At 38.3% G+C, this 18447-nt stretch overlaps 2 protein-coding genes and 1 long non-coding RNA gene across 8 annotated transcripts in view; 2 read left to right on the top strand and 1 right to left on the bottom strand.

The window, feature by feature from the left end:
- ascc3 (activating signal cointegrator 1 complex subunit 3) overlaps positions 1-18447 on the bottom strand; it is a 155610-nt gene that overhangs the window by 49560 nt on the left and 87603 nt on the right. For 2 of the 4 annotated variants that reach the window (XM_088386269.1, XM_088386271.1), the window contains one exon: positions 17391-17461. In XM_088386269.1, coding sequence (XP_088242395.1) covers positions 17391-17461 — 71 coding nt within the window. Of the gene's footprint in view, positions 1-17390; positions 17462-18447 lie in introns of those variants that run through there. The other 2 variants (XM_088386272.1, XM_088386270.1) reach the window with 1 other exon arrangement.
- grik2 (glutamate receptor, ionotropic, kainate 2) overlaps positions 1-18447 on the top strand; it is a 91177-nt gene that overhangs the window by 17575 nt on the left and 55155 nt on the right. For all 3 annotated transcript variants that reach the window (XM_088386275.1, XM_088386277.1, XM_088386276.1), the window contains 2 exons: positions 11998-12165; positions 12957-13214. In XM_088386275.1, coding sequence (XP_088242401.1) covers positions 11998-12165; positions 12957-13214 — 426 coding nt within the window. The remainder of the gene's footprint in view (positions 1-11997; positions 12166-12956; positions 13215-18447) is intronic.
- On the top strand, positions 16-642 carry LOC148392171 (uncharacterized). Its single transcript, XR_015860714.1, has 3 exons — positions 16-96; positions 325-407; positions 496-642. It is a non-coding gene; the product is annotated as an uncharacterized LOC148392171 (long non-coding RNA).

Below are 18447 nucleotides of genomic sequence, written 5' to 3' on the forward strand. Positions count from 1 at the left end.
CTACATACTGTATGTCTTTAACTGCTCCACTAGGAGGTTTTTGTCATTGACAAAAAGGAATTGTATCATGCTCTGTTTCTGTCTACGTTTGACGAGGTCAGAAAAAAAAGCACAAATGGGACTTGCCATAAAGATAATTCACTTCCGATGATTCAAATGTTAAATGAAAATAAGATATTTTGATGGCTAAGATTTGGTCAAAGGTGATGAGTATGTGTGTGTTCAAGGGTAATGAATGTGTGTGTGTATGTGTATATGAGATACAAATTGCGAATTTACAGTTGTGTGGCAGTGAAATGTGTTTTGTGTGTCATGTTGTTTCAGGGCTTCATGTGCTGTATGACTACAACTGACTATGGAAAAATGATGATAAGACATATGACCCTGGCTTTAATTGAGATAAGACGGTACCATTCTAATTATTCTTCATGTTTGAATGCCGTACCTAGTACTGGCTGAAACAAACTGTTTTTCTTTGACACGTCTCATTCTCAGGTGTGATTCTGCCAATACCACAATAAAAAGACAAGGGAGAGAGTGAGAAGGAGGAGGAAGAAAAATAAAAGCATTGAGAGCGAGTGCCTGATCGGGCTTTTGCCGCTGGCATGGCTGCTTTGAAGCACCTCATCCTCTGGTGTGATTCTGCCGATATCACGAAGAAAAAAAAAGGGTGGGGGGAGAAGGGGAAAAAAGAAAGCATTGACATTGACCGGTCTTTCGCCATTGGCGAGGTTGCCTCTCTTATCTGTCCAATACCACTAACAGTCAATAACAAATCTATTATGGCTGTAGTTACATTTGCGATTAGATGACCTACTATGTTTAGGCAAAACCTCCGCCTACACACAAAGCAGCCTTCTATCTCGAATATTTGGTTGAGTGGTCAAAAAATGTATATTATCTTGGTGCGTTTACAGTCAGAAATCACAATTTATTTTCTCAGTTGGGTACATGCCACTCACGTCTATTGTAAGGGTGCAATCAGCAGAATGACTGCACTTTTTGCAAAATTACTCCAAGACATACCAAAATGTCACTGAACGACATGAGTCTTATCACCAAAGTAAAACATTGATGTTGAATCTCTTCATCCAGGGGAAATAGACATACATACACTCATAAGGAGTACAATACAGTAAATATAATACAAACATATTGACAGTATTTTGTCATGACAAAAAATCGGACTTTTTGCCTTGTTACAAAAAATAACAACTAGGTGAGAAAGTGTTTCTGTGAATAACCGAGGATAAGTCACCCCCGAAATATCCACAAATATGTGAATTTGCGAATGCCAAACGGCCCTTTTGTAATGTTTATGGCCAACATCACAACACTGTGTGAAAAGAAAAACACAAAAAGCAGTTTTTCAAACATTGTGTTTTTGGGTAAAGCATTTTTATGTGACGCCTTTAATGGCTTTTTCATTTGCCGCTGAATGCAAGTCTAGTCAAGCTAATTCAGGTCAGGTAACTCAATGCTTTTGGCAATATCTGGAAGGATAATGGAAAAAAAATCATAATGACAGCTTTGTGTAAATGTAACATTAGGCTTTCATAATAACACAGCTTCACCTCGATATCCTGGTCTGAACCCTCGCTTTTCCTGTTTCACACTGTTTCATGATGCTTTTCAGACCAAACCACTGATTGTATCACAACTTATCGTGATGAAAACTGACGGCCTGTGACTGTATTGCATAATTATGTATTATATTATCAAAGAGAAAATATGTTTGTATAAACAATGAAATCAACTATTAATGTTATGCCCACATTTTTTTAAATTAATTTTTATTTGAGGATCTGGTCCCTAAAGTGAATGAATGTCCGGTAAAATTTTAGTTCATCTTTTGGTGTTGCTTGTACGTGTGTATGTGTGTGTTGGCTTGTTGACCTGGCACAGCTGAGTCACATGACGGGTGGCATAACATCAAAAGATAAGGGGGAGGTGGAGCAAAAATGTGTTTGCTCTGTTCTCTGACCACCCAGTGTGGCACTTAAGTTGCTGGTAATGAGTAGCGACAGTCAGTTCTCTAGTTGAAAAATCTGCTCAAGTGCATACAAGCAAGGTACAATAACTCTAATACTACCGTATTTTCCGGACTATAAGGCGCACCTTCAATGAATGGCCCATTGTAAAACTTTGTCCCTATATAAGGCGCACCGGACGATAAGGCGCACCATTAATGCATCATGTCAGATTTTTAATCCAAATCAAATCATTCTCCATTTTATCTTTTTTATTTCAACTTCAGACGCAACAAATTACTTCATAATTACAAAATAATGATCCATAGTCTTTTCGATTCATGAGTCATAGTCTTCAGCGAGCCACTTATGATTGATTTCATGACACAATGTTTCGGTCCAGTTTAAATTTAGCAATTTGGCCCATATATAAGGCGCACCGGTGTGCCTTATAGTCCGGAAAATACGGTAATCTAATGACACTGATATCAATCAATATCATTGGTATTGATATTAGTGATATTTGGATCGATCTGCACACCGATATTGGTCAATGTTAAGGGCGAAGGGGATTAAAGGCCACTGTGGTACTGAAAGCGCTGTCAGTGAGTGGATTATGGAGGAAAATGTCAGATGGCTTGTGATGCTTTCTTTGTGTTCACTCACTATTCAGCCAGTGGCCCCATCTCGGTGTTCCCCATCTCTTCATTGTCAAACTGCTCCTGCTCTCTCTCAGTAAACTCCCTTGCATGTACCTGCGGCTTCAAGAAGCTACAGCATTGTGTGCCTTTAGGCTTCACTGGCCCGATTACACTACCCGTGGATACTCTCACCACATTCTTTTCACATTCAGGCATCTGAAGCAGCAATGTCTCACAGAGAAAGTGAGAATTACCCCCTCCATAGTTCTACATCCATTATTACAATGCTTCCCCAATGTGTTTATGCCATTTTGCACATGATCTGTTTGGAAAGAGTAGGTGCACAAGTGTTAATTTGCCTAGCGGGGGAAACGTGTGTCTGCACACACCGTGTTGCGTGTAGACAAGTGTGTGAATGCAAGCGGAGGCGGCTGCAGAGTGGTGGGTCTGCGTAGGAGTAATGGAAAGCAATGGTGATTGTGTCGAGTGTGTGGGGGATTGTTTTGGACTTCAGCAGGTGGAGTTGTTGGTGGCTTATGTGGGCGGATCTGAAGGGCCTGGTCTGGGCCACATTCGATCTTGCGGCAGAATTGCATTCAGTGTCTACAAGCCAGTTTAACAAGGGGATTGAATACCATTTTAGGGTGTGGCAAAGCATTTTAGTGAATTATCATATCGCATATATGGTATCGATAAATATATGCTTAGAATGTGACTGTGACATAAATGATACTGTATATGCTATCAGCATGTAAAGACCTTATTCGTGTATAATTGCGACTTCAACAGATCCAATTGTGTATAGCCACAGTTTTTATTTACTCAGTTTAATCAATTTGGTCCATTATCTTTGCATGTAAAAAAAAAATCTCAAAATCACAAAATTTCTTAAGATGCACAAAATCTTGACGTTCACGTTGTTATATTGTTCTAACAAAAACACATTGGTCATTCTACAGTTGCTGCAAAGTAGACATGACAAGAAATCCAAGGAATGACAAAATATCACATAACATTTTTAAAATTTGTGATGAAGTTCAATGTGTAAAGAAGACTGAATGAGGTGAAACATGATGAATGCAATATTTTTGATTCACCATATATGCAGCTATTTCAAATGGTCAGAAACATTTTAATAGATCAGGAACTAAGCATGAAGGGCACTCACCCACACCACAAAACTGTAGACTGGTTTGTAAAGAACAAACTTTCTGCCACTTTTAATATGAGAGTTCCTAGTAATTTTAGACAAGAGCCTTAATTCTCTAAGACACATTCCTCCAACTTGGTTTTCCATTTTAGTGCATAAATTAGATTTAAGTTTTTTTATTACATGCCCATGATTATACAACATCCACAGCATTCCAGACAAGAAAACCTCGTTATGACTAATTCAGTAAATACAAATACTCCCACAAAAAGACAATAAAAAACAAAAACAGATTCTCATTCACAAACACTCACTGCAAGATTTTGTACTTGCGTGACAGCTTTCATGTGTCGGCTAACAGCACTCACGAATACAGGCACCCCCAACTGCGGAATCATTTGCACCAAATGCATGGTGATGTTTAAAACAAATAAGCTACATTATGCATAAAGCAAAAGCAATCACCCACTTTTGAAAGCTTTTATGAATATTTATAAACTGTTGCTGCACATTTTAGTGAGTCACATCTTTCTCACTGTTTCAACATAACCGATGTTTTTAATGGTTTGCCTTAACATCAAAGGATAACCTTTGAATGCTGATTAAAATTGCATAATTGTCTTTTGGGTGCATCAACTGGGAGCCTGACTGTGTATCTGTGAGTGTGTCTTTGTTGGAAAGAAGCCTAGAGGCATAAAGTCTGTGATACCTTCTCTTTCCCCGAAGCTTTGATTGTTCGGGTTCGTTAAAGGCAAAGTGTCCAATGTTCTCATGGCTTTAAGGACAACATGATTTCGTAGCAGGCAGATGAAAAGAGAGCGGTAACTCATTCGCCCATCCATGGGGATTTTTCCCTTTAAGGGCTGCATCACAATCACTCCAAATGAAACCATTATCTCAACATTTCTGCCTTTGGCATTTCCCTCCTCCAATTTTACTCTTACTTTGACACACACGCACAGTCACACAGTATCCTCGTTGCTCCCCTGAATGCTTCCCTTTTCCTCTGTTTTGCAGTGCTGTATTTTAGAGCTGTTAGAGACAGGATGAAAGATGGATGGTGACAGCAGAGACATGGTGGATTGCTGGAAATTGAGTATAGCGTTGAGCTGCAGGAGATCTGGATAGGAATGTTTTTTGGGGACTGGAAGTGACTACTAATTCATTCAGGAGAAGTTGGGATTTGCTTGTCATGAAAGATGCCTTAAAGTAGCCTAAGGGAGACTTTTGTCACTGTGATTCAGTCTGAAATTCCTCTTACGATGCTGATGATAACAGGTTTACAGTAGTAGCAGCTCATTCTGTAAAGACGAGCTGTGGAGTTAGAGGACAGTGGTTCAGGCTACAGACAAGATTGTGAAAAAAAAATGGCAACCAGTTGAGAGATGCTGGTTTGTTTGCTGGTGCCCTCGAGAGCAAGGCATCGTCACCACAGATCCTTCACTTTGAATCTCTCCATACATGCCTGGATGTGTGTGATCTGGTTCTAGTATGGTATGTAACAAAAAAGTACACATCAGTGTGTGAGCCGAATTTCCCCTTGATTCTTCATAATTATGAGAAATTCAAATTGCAAATAATAGGTCCATTGGTTCATATAAACAGATGAACAGATAAAAAGCAAAGACAGGAGGGGATGTAAAAAAAAAGAAAGAAATATTGCTTAGAACAGTTTCACTCATAAAACAGAAAAGTGATTGCTGAGTGTAAGAGGATGTAAGAAAAGGCTTCCTTAGCAAGTAGAATTATATTATTTCACACATTTAAATCATTGGTAGCAGAATGGCTCAAATAGTTCTGCAGTGGGAGCATTTGAAATTAAATGCATTCTATTATATACTGACAAGTATTATGCATTCTAGATTGACTGAAGGTGATTTGTAGCTGAAACTTTTGTAAAAAAAAAAAAAAAAAAACTTTTCAAATTAATAAATTGCTCACACCCGTCCACAAAGAGTAATAAAAGCAGGCAGAACGTCTGGATTCAAGTATTATACTGTGCATACAAGCATGTCTATTGCTTTTATTGATGCACGCTCTTCCTTGAATATACTTGCAGTATGACCTTGAGAGCAGTAAATAAAGCAGCTGAAAAGAGATTTATTTCATCTACAGTGACCAGCAACCAATGCTCTGAACATTGATATTTTATGTTTGTGTACAATTTTCTTTTCTCGCTGTTTTCACAACAGTATATTAAAAAAAGAACAAAAGTAATATAATTTGTCTTCACTGTGAATGACAAATGCATAATTTTTCCTATTCCTCCATTCTTAGCTAGTTAATACAACAACTACATTGTTTGCAAATCACAGGAAAAAAAACTGAATGCAGCACAGGATGATAAATATGTGAAAGCTAATCCAAAAGCATAATTTTATTCAGCTCCTTTATTGCGGCATTGTCACTGAATTGTAAAATAACTGTTGTGGTAAAGTATTACAAGGTAAGAGTTTGTGGTAAATTATTACTATATACATGCACAGGATTACGATATAGACGATGGGATGAATTTATAGACATTCAGAATCAGTTGCCCAAAACTGTGTCACATTACAGCAGAGAACATTTAAAATGAAAACTGGAGAGGACAGCAGGATAAAAATGGGGGCTTATAAAGTCCAAGACTCCTGTGACCTGCAAAGCCTTTATTCAGGGTAGTAAAGATTCACTATTGATCCCATTACCGCTGTGAGACTTTATAGACGGCTCTGCTTCATAGCCGTCAGGAACAATATAACTTAATTAAACTGAATAATGGATGGAGAAAGAAGGTTGTGTTTGTGTAAAAGGGTGATCATTTGCTCCTATGTTCTCATTTCATAAACCAATTAACCATTAATCTTATCAGTAGCATGGCTGATCCCTTAAATGGACCATGATTATGTCACATTGCCGAGGTCATGTTGTTGTAGCAGCAGAATATCACCTCTGAATGTGTGCGCCCGACCCTTCATTTTCCTCATTTTCAACCATTACTTAAGATAATATCACACACTTGCCTCAGTCAGAAAATCAATATGCCTCTGCTTAGTTCCAAATCAAAGCTACGCATTTTAGATAAAGGGCGCAAACAGAGTCTTTGTGCGTGTTAAGATGCAAAGATTTTTGTCATGATAATATTTTATTTGTAAGCAAACTGTATTTTCGCAGAGTGAAGAGAAATGACCCTCAATAAGGCTGCAGACCTTTGCAATATGGGATTAATTATATTGTGTTTATTGCAGGATGATGGCAGTGGGAAAATCTAGCTTTGAATTAATAGTCGTAGGAAGCTAAAAAACAAAAACACTTTGTGCTGTGGTGTTCTACAAATCTGCAAACCATGATGATGGGCAATCAAACAACCCCGCTCCCCTTCTCACTCCAATGGCATTCACCTGATGTCCAACCAATGATGGGGTTATCAGCCACAGGGTTCCAAAAGAAAGGTGGTGGAGCTAAGCATAGTGAGAAACACCTAAAAAATTGCCAAAGTCTGAAAACTGCCAGTTAGGGACCACCTCAACATTAGCAAGATCGAATATAACGTGTTCCTGAGATAAGATATAGCCACGCTAACAGAAGCACTGAATAAAGACTTTTCTACTTTAACATTCAAACGGTTAAAAAGACATGTGTGAGTTCTAACGGTCTTTGCAGAATAAGTCTGTCAATCAGAGCAGCAAGCTGATGTGCCTGGGGAAAAAAAAAAATAAATAAACAAGGACAAAATGGTTATGCATATCCCTGAGTATGTTGTTTACGAGAGCTTCAAAAACAACAGGGCATCAGTCAGTAATATCACCAAATACTTAGAATAACGACCTGGGGAATTGAAATACTGTTTTCCATTCAACCCTTCACAAATGCGGGTCAGATAGTAAGAGATCCTCAAATCAAGCATGCTGAAAAAAGTGAGCTGACTGAAGAGTTTGAAAGATAGTCTTCATGAAGGGGGGACAGTAATCACAATGAGACCTCAAAAGTCAATGCAGGGCCAAGTTGTCTTGTCTTTTTTTCTTTTTTTTAAACTAGAGAACAATGGCTGGCTATCAATCAGTCTTCTCTCTAGGGAATAGGCAGGAGAGTGTCAGGAGGGAGGTTGATAGCACAGTTGGTTCAAAGCAATGTCAACTATCTAATAATTATTTTTTCGCATAATTTGGCACCATTAAAACAGCGTTATGATTGACAAATCAGGAATTAAGTTATGCATTAATAAAAAAAAAAAAAAAAACGAGAACACGTAGGTTACACCTTTAGTTGCAATGACGTTACGGCAATCTGGATGGTACACACAAACACGCCCTCCACAACCACGAGACGGCTTAAGCATGGGTTGAAATGGAACCAAAAGAATTATCAAAAATGAAAAATGATCTGTCTTGTTTACCAATGTTGATATTCAGAAAAGCTAATTGGTATAAGCTTGAACGCTTCCAACGTCGTAACTTGCCATTTAGTGACTCTTTGTAAACAAAATACAGAGTAGGACTTTTTTTTTTTTCGAGCTAATTAGAGAATGATTCAGCTTGTTGTATGTTTTTGTATTTGCGAGAATTATACTGAAGCGTTGGTAAACTTGTATAATCCATTTTTCCTTGCCGTTTGTGCTCTCACTTCTCCATTAGTGTCTTGTAATGATAGATAAACTTTTCATTTGTTATATACAAACAATCTAACTACCATTAAATTAAATCAAATAATAAAGTACAAACATTTAAATTGGTAGAAAAAGAAGCGAATGATCACATTTTTGACAATTATTGGCTCATTAGATGTAGTTATTAGTTGTAAACATGTTTTCCTACTTGTTCAACATGAAAAGCAGTGCAATAACTGGACTCAAAATTCATGAACTGTAATTAATGCTCCAAGAAAACTAAAACGTCTTCAACATGACCTAATGGGTTGTGTGTTACTTGAATCCTGGATCACACATTAGGTGCAGCAAAGTGGATATTTCTATCTCGGACTAGGCTGTTATTGATCTGTATAGACTACAGTACAGCAAGTGTGAGTTGGCCTTCTGCCACCCAAGAAACTGTTCCATCCCGCTGTGCAATGCCCATTGACATTTCCAGATGCGAGTAGTTCACAGAGGCGGTGACTGAGGAAAGAGGGTGACATTCTGTGCCTTTGTGAGAAGGCTGAGAAGCACTGACATTTGTGGAAGTGCTGAGTGGATTTGCTCCCAAGATCCTCCATAATGAGAAATAAAGGGAAATTACTCATTACCTACTTATATTTGTAGCAATAATCGGTACTCGTGGTACGTCAGATGAAATAGAAGCAGAAATGGATGAATAGAGAGCGAGAATGTAGTATGAAAGACAGATGAATAAATACAACAGCCGAGCTGCAATTCTCGAGTGGCTCACTTTGTAGAAGCAGCTTCAGTCTTTTCCCTCTAAATCTCCATCAACTGCTACACAAAGCTCCCTGAAGCATACAGCCTTCTGCTGTTGATCTTGCATGAAAAGGTACAAACTCCTCTGCACAAACAGACCATTAAAAAATAATGGCACTGCTCTTCCAAACAATTACGCCATGTGCAAGATTTGAACAGACTTAAAGAGACACTCCATACTTCCTCTCTACATCTCATGGGTGATGGGGAGGAAAAAACAACAAGAACAAAACATCAATCAACAATGAAAACACACCAGATAATGCAGTGGAAATTGTAAGTAAAATTGTTCCAAGATTTCCTTGCTAAACTGATGCTGCAAATGCTGTTGAAAGCTTTGGGACCAGTTCTCACAACTTTAAACCTCCTGCATCCTCTTATTTGCATCAAACGGATACCCTGTTATAGCAAGGAAATGGATGACTCATTTAAATTCAAGGAATGCCTTATCGTGGATGCAGTCTTTCAATGGTTATTTACTATCAGGGTAATTATTCATACTCACAAATGCCCGTTCAGTTTGCAATTTCAAGGTGAGTGATATGAATGGGGCTTGTAGTTATTGTACAGCCTGGCACAGTTGCTGCAGGTGCAAAACGTCATCATAAAGCAGACTGCTTGCTTACTCTGGAGACACACAAACGCTTGTCATTTATATATATATATATATAAAAAAATAGAAAATAAAATAAAATGGTATATATGCACATTGTTTATAAACATCACGCATACTGTTTGTTCTGGGTACGGGTTAACAAAAAATAACTATAATAAATTCATAGACCATCAGCACTGAATCATACTGGGCTGGGCAGCTTCGTTTGATGAGGAGAAGAGATGCTCTGTGAGCAAACAATGTGTCTAAAATGAGAGCAGACGAATTCAAAAGGCAAAGCTTTCCTATTACAGTGCATAGACTTTAGCTGATACCTGTTCATTCCTCCAAACTCATTATGGTATGCAAAATAGAGTCACCCCATGATATGAATACAAATTAAAATAGAGGTACAGTGTTGCTCTTCTGTGGTACATTTATTTAAATGTTGGCTTTAAGCTGCAGAGAGCAAACGTTAAGAAAATGGGGATTTAGAGGTCAATAGGTTGAAATCATCACTAAGAAACAGTGCAGAGTCTACAGGTACTTTCTATATGGATGATATCAAGGCAGTGAAAAGTTTTTGTTGAAGCCTGAGCTCCTGTTGACTGACATCAAGTCAGCAGGGCAAGGCCAAGGGTTAACCCAAACAAAACACTTCAATCCCTCACTGATGCTCTCTACAGCTCCCTATGGTCTCAATTGATTGAATCACAGGTCAGTCAGAGTACATTGATCTAAAAACCCAAGCACACCACCCCCAACTCCTCAGGCCTTATCTTTGTCAATTCATTTGCTGCTGGCTGCCAGGAGTATTCACTGGAGGGCTGTAGCTGTGGGGGTCCATGAGTTAAACACGCTTTTCCATTCCATGTGCCTTATACTGATCCCATTATTATTCTCTTTTCTATTGATTTAGTGAAAGACTACGTTAAATTCCACTGGAATCCTCCAATGCAGTACGTTTTACCTGGTTAAGTTTTGTTTTGGGACCAGGCTGTAGTATTCCATTGTAAGCTCCCCTAAAAAAAAAAACTATTATTGTTTTAAAGAGAAGCTTCGAGGACAAAGTCTCAGTATTTCACATAACGCATGTCCATGATGTTTATGTGTGTGATTTAATCTGTGCATCTGTATGTTTTAACATTAAAAAAAAAAACATTCGCATATTATAAATACAGAATAGCAAAAGATCTTTCAATTTTTACATTAATATTTTCAAGGGAATGATTAACACTTTTTATGACAGTGAACTCTCGTGAAGCCTTATGAATCTTATGATAGTCCCAAGCAATTAATTAATTGTTCTTAACTGGTAGGTGATTGATAGCATTTGTGCCTCCATTTAATTATCCGTAATATATACTAATTAAGTAAGTTAGTAGTTACGCCTACATATTTAGTGCATTTTCTAAGATTGCACTAAATCCACCTTTCATACAGAGTATAATGTTGGTGTTTTTAATGTAATGGTTGCTTTCAAGTCGCTTATTTTGAATTGATTTATCCGTACAAGTGGTTGCGGTGTTCTCCCAAATTTCCCAAACCATCAACACAAATTTGCAGAACCTATGCAGTAGTCTCCACCCCTTTTTCACCTGTGGTCAAAAGAACACGCAATGTATTAATCGCTAATGGCATCTCGCCCTTGAGCCTACTATATAATGTCATTAGCACCCAACACAATCAATACCCCGAGGCAGTACACAGAGTAACAAGGGATTTCAATCATGTAGACTTAAAAGCAGTGTTACCCAGATTCCAGCAGCATATAAAGTGTGCTGGATAAAGTCTGCTCAAACATTAATAACAGGCATGTAAGTCTGTTCTCAACAACCTTTCCTTGACACTCAGCACTGGCTCCCCACAACGATGTGTGTGTACTATACACACTTCCTTAAATGTACACCCTTACACACATGACAACACACTCATGCACCCAAGCGTGTCCATTGTGAAGTTTGCTGATGACACAGCACTGATCAAGTTTGTGTCCATCTTTTTCTGCACAGACCTGCCATTGAATAAAATACACATTATCTGTCCCTTTTACAATCATATACCAGCAAAATGACTTTGAAGGTGTTTTGTAGCAATTGTATAGTTGTTACCATTTTCATATGCTTAATCAGTAACCTTTTCCAGTAATCAACAGTGTTTGTGTGACTTGTGTATTAAAACTTAGCATTGCCTGAATGTTCCATGCTGCCAACGATGTCTGACTAAAAAACATCTTATGTCTTTGACAGGAGGGATATTTGAGTCTGTCGAAAGTGGCCCATCGGGTGCTGAGGAGCTCGCCTTTAAATTTGCTTTGAATACAATCAACAGAAATCGAACTCTACTGCCAAACACCACTCTTACCTATGACATCCAACGGATAAACATCTATGACAGCTTTGAGGCTTCCAGAAAAGGTATTTCATGATTTCTCTTATAGATGTACAGTATAGTATATCTATGTACGCATGCGTGTATGTACATAATATGTACCAAGACACTATATGAGCTTCACTTGCTTAGGTTGTTACATTTTAAAACACACCATGGGGACATGGCTGAGTACTTCAAAGACAAGCAGCTTGAATTGATTGTTTCCAGGTAATGACTCAGCAGTAGTAATTCAGTGTCCCAAGAGCTGGTCAATAAAGAGCCATAATCTATCTGCTTTGCATGTGCATCAAGTGGGCAATTTAATTCTCTTAATAACCATATATTATATTATTTCTGAGTGACTGAAATAATGTTATTAGACAGGTTTTAGGGGATAAATTGTTTTAAAGCTGCTTGTCTCGAGTGCCACAGTAATAAAGAGGGACTCAGTTAGTTTTCCAGAGGTCATTACAAGAGATGAAGTTTGAGTTAACTTGCATGTAAACGGAAACCATCTCTTCAAGCGGTCTTGGTCTGTTTGTTTGGTACACACAGGGGATTTGATAATGTTGTTTACACAAATGAACCAGAGCAATCCCATTAGAGTTTGTTTTGACCAGACCAAGCATGACGAGCACAAGTAGCACCTCAGCTACATCAACACTGAGATCCACAGCTACCATAAAACACTTTTGCTTTTCCTAATTTTGCATTGAATTTAAATCATAACTATTCTAATACAGCTTGGTGTTTGTCCATATGTACTTCTATAATGTGCATCCTTATTTTGAGTAGCTTGGTATTCTCACGAGTGTATTTCTCCCCATTGCGCCAGCTTGTGACCAGCTTTCGCTTGGTGTGGCAGCTATATTTGGTCCTTCGCACAGTTCCTCAGCCAATGCTGTCCAGTCCATCTGTAATGCTCTAGGGGTGCCTCACATCCAAACCAAGTGGAAGCACCAGGTTTCAGACAACAAGGACACCTTTTACGTCAGCCTCTATCCAGACTTCTCATCCCTGAGCAGAGCAATCCTGGACTTGGTCCACTTCTTCAAATGGAGAACAGTCACAGTTGTTTATGATGACAGCACAGGTGAGCCTTCTTTTCTTAATAAAAATACATTATTGCTCAAGCCACCTTATAGTATATTCATCTTCAGTGGTAATTAATTTTGATAAAGATTATGTTTGAAGAATGTCTGATAAGGGTTCATCCTTTTATTTGATATTTACTTGCCTGCATACTCTACAGTACTGTGTACAGTACAGTCTAAGGCAGTGGTTCTCAACTGTCGTGACCCCCCCGCCTTGCAGTTTCCTATTGCCGCCAAGTAACAACACGCTTTTGTAGCAATTAAGAACAATACAGAACATTTTCTATCTTGTCAAATTACCTCTGAAAGCCCATTTATTATAATTTTTTTAAAGGCAAAGCAGGACATTTTCAATCCATGTGCTTTACATAATGGTAGAGCTTTTAAAAGTATTTACGAACTAAAGAATCAAAGGTGTTTAGTTATAGTTATAAGTTAAATTTAGTTATTCTTATTTTTTTGTAAATTACAAAGGGAAACATCACTTTGTGAAGCAGAGTCACAAATAAGCCAAGTAGGCAATGTTCATGAACAGAAACATATGTCAGGGTCAAAGTTGGATGCCAGCCTGAGGAGAAGCTGCCAGGATTATCTGAACTCTATCCAACACGCTGAGTATTGCCTAGATCAGAGTACTAAAAGAAGGTTCTTTAATACATTCATTTGGTTATTAAAGAGAAACATTGAATTGGCCCAAAAAACACAAACATTCACCGGAACTGAAATTCAAACCCAGCTCAAGTATGAGGCGAGTGTACCAAACATTAGACCACTTTGTGAACATTTCTGAATCAAACATAAAATATATTTTTCCTTTCCTAATGCAGATACCATATTGTAATACTTAATGGAGGAAATCAGTGCAGCAGTTGCACTCTAAAATCACATCCCTGCTGTTCTGAACAATTTCATCTTTTCAAGAATGGAATTAAAAAGTGGTAGAACAACAATCACTGTATGAATGTTTTCTCCACCGAGCAGGGAGCAAACAAGCAAATCGATAACAACAATGGGATTCGTCTAATAGTTCAACCTTGTAATGGCAAAACGGAGATGGCAGCAGCATGTGTTATAGCCCTCCTAGCCAGGCATGACATCCTTACAACTGCTGCTGCTACTGCAGCTGTGGCAAGAGAGAATGTTGATGAGGCCATAAGGGACAAAAGACTGTGATACCAAAACACTGCTTGAAGAAGATAAGGCTATATCCGTAAACTGACAAACATCTAAAGTTGATTCCTGTTTTCCCTCCAGGAAAAACAATATAGATACAAAACTTAAATAAATTCCACGTACAAAAATGTATGTAGCGTTGCTTGAAAAAAAAAAACACGATGCCTTATCAAAAAGGTACGTGAGTATATAAAGATAAACAATCATTGTCATTAGCCTTTGTTTTGGGCTTCCAGTGCCAACTATTACGTGCCTGAGAACATAGCGATAATGTTCATTTGGCAGCAAGAAAAGGCATGCTACATTTGTCTGATCATGATATGGCAAAGACGGCAACTTCAAGCAAAAGCCATGTTAATTGCACAAATGAAGGAGGGGGGGGGGGGGGGGGCATAAAATTGGCCAGACAATACTGATCTTATGTTTAACTTGAGGAACCACCATGGTTAAAATGGTCCATTTTTCATTGTAAAATGAAACCGGCAGTCATTCTTGAGGCTATCAATCACTTTTGAGCAATCTGCAAAGAAATAATTGATCATGAAATGTCCCTTTTTCAACAACAAGTTTGATTCACCCCCATATACAACAGTGATAGAACAAGACACAAAATGCACTCTGGCCTATAGCTGGTGGAAACAAAGGCTTACACAATACTAGCCACCAAACTGACAACTATTCAGGAAACGAAAAAAAAAAAAGAAAAAGAAATCTTGTTTGTGCTTCCAAACACTGCTCATTTAATCCAGGCACCAGCCGTCCTCATTACAAGCTTTGCTCACGCCGAGCTGTCATATTCTGCTGCACACTGACATCAACGCAGCGACAGCCCAAAATTATGCTCAATTGCTAATTTAATAGCCCCCAAAGATCATTTATTACATTATCATCAATGATAATGATATGATTGGTGCGGCACTGACTGAAGCTTTGACAGCTGCATACACTCTTTTAACTTTGCAAAATAAATATCTGCGTATTTTTTTTCTCCTTCCCAAACTCTTTTTCAAAGCTTACATGTGATTCCTTTATATAGGCAGAACTGAATCTACACAAACTCACCTCATGATGTCTGATGCTGCTTTTAGCCAGCGATAGATGATTGCTATGCGGGCTTCGACACTGCAAGTTTCAGCTAGTATTCATACCAGGACTCTTCAGTTTAGTCAAATGTGTTTATTGTTTTGTCTGAGCTAGTCTTGGGTATTATTATCCTGTTGGGGTACCCATGACCTGCAGCTGCGACAAAGATTTCTGATACTAGAAAGCAAATTGTAAGGGCTTGACATTCTTGAAATTTTTTTTGCTCCCCACAAATTCAAGACGCCCTGTGCTGGTTGCAGCCAAGCCGTCTCAGAATACAAATGAGCCTCCTCTTCACAGCCGATACACTGTTCTATACTGACTACTTTGTCTGCTCTATTTTTGAGTCGGTAAACATGACTTTCCGAAGAGCTCCAGTTTTGTCATTTGTCCAAAGAACATTGGAGCTTTGTGTCTTGTTATCGGGTGCCAAAAAATATGCCTCTGCCATGTGTACATATAACATTCAACCCACTGTAAAGCCTGAATGTTCTGAATCTGCTTTGCTGAATGGTTGTGCAACTTTAGGTTCTTTTTAATCATTCTATTTGAGCACAACTGTGAAATAATGCCCCATTTACATAGCAATTTTTTATTGTTGCTTTTGTCAATTCCATCTTAATTAAATGATATTTCAATCAACGGCTAGGTGCCTACATTTATGCATAGGCTCTTTCACAGATTTGCTTGCAATCAAGTTTGGTATGACTGCATGGCAGGACTACATACCCAGACAACACGGACTAAACTGCACAGAGTTATTCTCCGCCCTCATAGGGCTGCTTGGAGGACTGCCATGGATAAATTTGCCATCAGGTCCATCTGAACTGGCCCAGCATGGGAAGCATAACATATGGAAAAGTGCTGTCATGAGCAATGATTCCAGGGTTAGAACATGAAACAGACACGGATAATGCTGTGCTGATTGCTGCACTAAAAACACTGAGTGCCTTTGAAATCCACTGTAGTGTATTTGTTCCTTTGGAAATTATTTATGTTGTTTATAGATGTATATTTCCATTTTATTACAAAACTGATGGGATTTTTATCCTTTATAGTTTCAGATGTTGCTGTTTTGGATTGCTTTGGTGTGGGCCACATGATATTTTCTCTTTGATCCTCAAAAACTCATTATCATGGAAACCAGTCGCGGGCTGGATTACTAGACATTTCAGTGGGCCAGATTCGGCCCGCTAGCCGCCAGTTGATGATCAGTGGTGTATATCGTAACCACTCTTTGTAAAACTGTGGATGAATTTCTATGAATGAGTATTAGTGTTTGGACTTGGCAGAGGTCTGCACTCTACAATCTGCTCTTGTTTTATTGCATGGATTTATATAGCACCTCAGTCAATAGCACTAACCCTGTTAAATTGCAACTTCTTTTAATGTGTGGTTCTGTGTAGTACTGTGACCTGCTGCTGACGCTTGAGCTTGAATTTGTTCACAGATTTTACGACTGTGAGAGACTAGGGCCCTCTGTGAAATTTATTGCTACCTCATTCATAGATGTGGACATTGGTTAACTTTCAGTACAATTTTATGGATTTCTAAATCACGTACAAAACATTCCTAAATGTTTTCAATTCAACAAAGAACAAATTTTGCATTCGATAAATACTTTTTGTGTGCCTCCGTAAAGTTTCAGTTGATGGTAGAGATGAATTTAATTGATTACATCCAGCCAATAAAAGATTTTAAAGCTATGTATGGTATTTTGTTGCAATGTACAAGACAAGGAGAAGACAAAACTCAGCAAGTAGAAATCAAATCAAATCGATCAATGCAGGAAAAGGGCTGGATCCATACAGGTCCTTCTTGGAGCTGACCAGGACAGCAAAGCCAAGCTGTGGCAGGGTTTTTACTTTCTAGACCTGGATTTGACACCAAGAACTCCTTAAAGAATGTGACCCACTTACCTCATCAAACTTTTCCATCCTTCTTTTATGATTCTTTTCCAGGTGCTCGCCATAGCGTTGCCTTGATTCACTGTAGAGGATGAAGACAGAATAGTAAGATGGCTACATGCAGGGTTGCCAGGAATGAACACTCAAGGAGAACATTATACTGCAACCTCGCAAAGAGATTTCTCATGCTTTTTCACCAATTCTCCTTGATTGGAATGCATTGAACTGAAAATTTTCTCTGTGGAGTTAATTATGTCCAGCTTATTCTGATGTTGTGGTGCACAAAAACACGCTTTAATGAACATCCTGCTGTGCCTCATTGTCTTGTCTGGCACGGTTAACACAAAACTGAAACATGAAACTGGTAAATGAGACATTATCAGCAGCAACAACGACAAGAGCAAATTATACACAACTAAAAACTTTTTTTCTTCCGTTCTATCTACAAATCGAATGGGTTCATGAAAGTCAAGCTTTGAGAACCAACATGGGTTTCCACTGTGTGCATACACACCTTCTTTCTTATCGTTCTTTCCACTTCTTGTCAGTCCAAACATGCCCCATACCCTGGCTTTCTCTTCTTCTCTTGTTAATTTAAGTGAACAAACAACCGCAAATACTTGATTGACAGAAGTGTATTCAGTATAATTTAACTTCCAGTCGAATAGTCTGGAGTTATTCATGTAATTTTCTTCAAGTCGAACACAGTCACATTAAGTATTGTTTACAAGAGTCAGCTTCTGTGCTGCATTGTGATTGCCCAGTCTGCATTCCAGGCATGTGGCTTAGTCAAAGGTAGATGAATCACTGGTGATGGCTCAGGAAATAAGATTGTCTGCTACAAATAAGTACTACATAACAAATTCTCATAAGATTTTATGCCGAAATTTGCATTGATTGCAAGGAAATGCATGTTTATTTGAACAATTCAGACATGTAACCTGCGAGTTTTAATCCCTCTCCATTTTCAACATTGACCCTGGAAACTGTGACTCATTCAACTATTATTACTATTTCAATTTTTATTAATATTTTTTTCCATCATCATGCTCCATGTTTCATGAGTAGT

The sequence above is a fragment of the Syngnathus floridae genome, chromosome 10 (assembly GCF_059516105.1).
Source record: "Syngnathus floridae isolate MCC-2025c chromosome 10, RoL_Sflo_1.0, whole genome shotgun sequence".
Lineage (NCBI taxonomy): Eukaryota > Metazoa > Chordata > Actinopteri > Syngnathiformes > Syngnathidae > Syngnathus > Syngnathus floridae.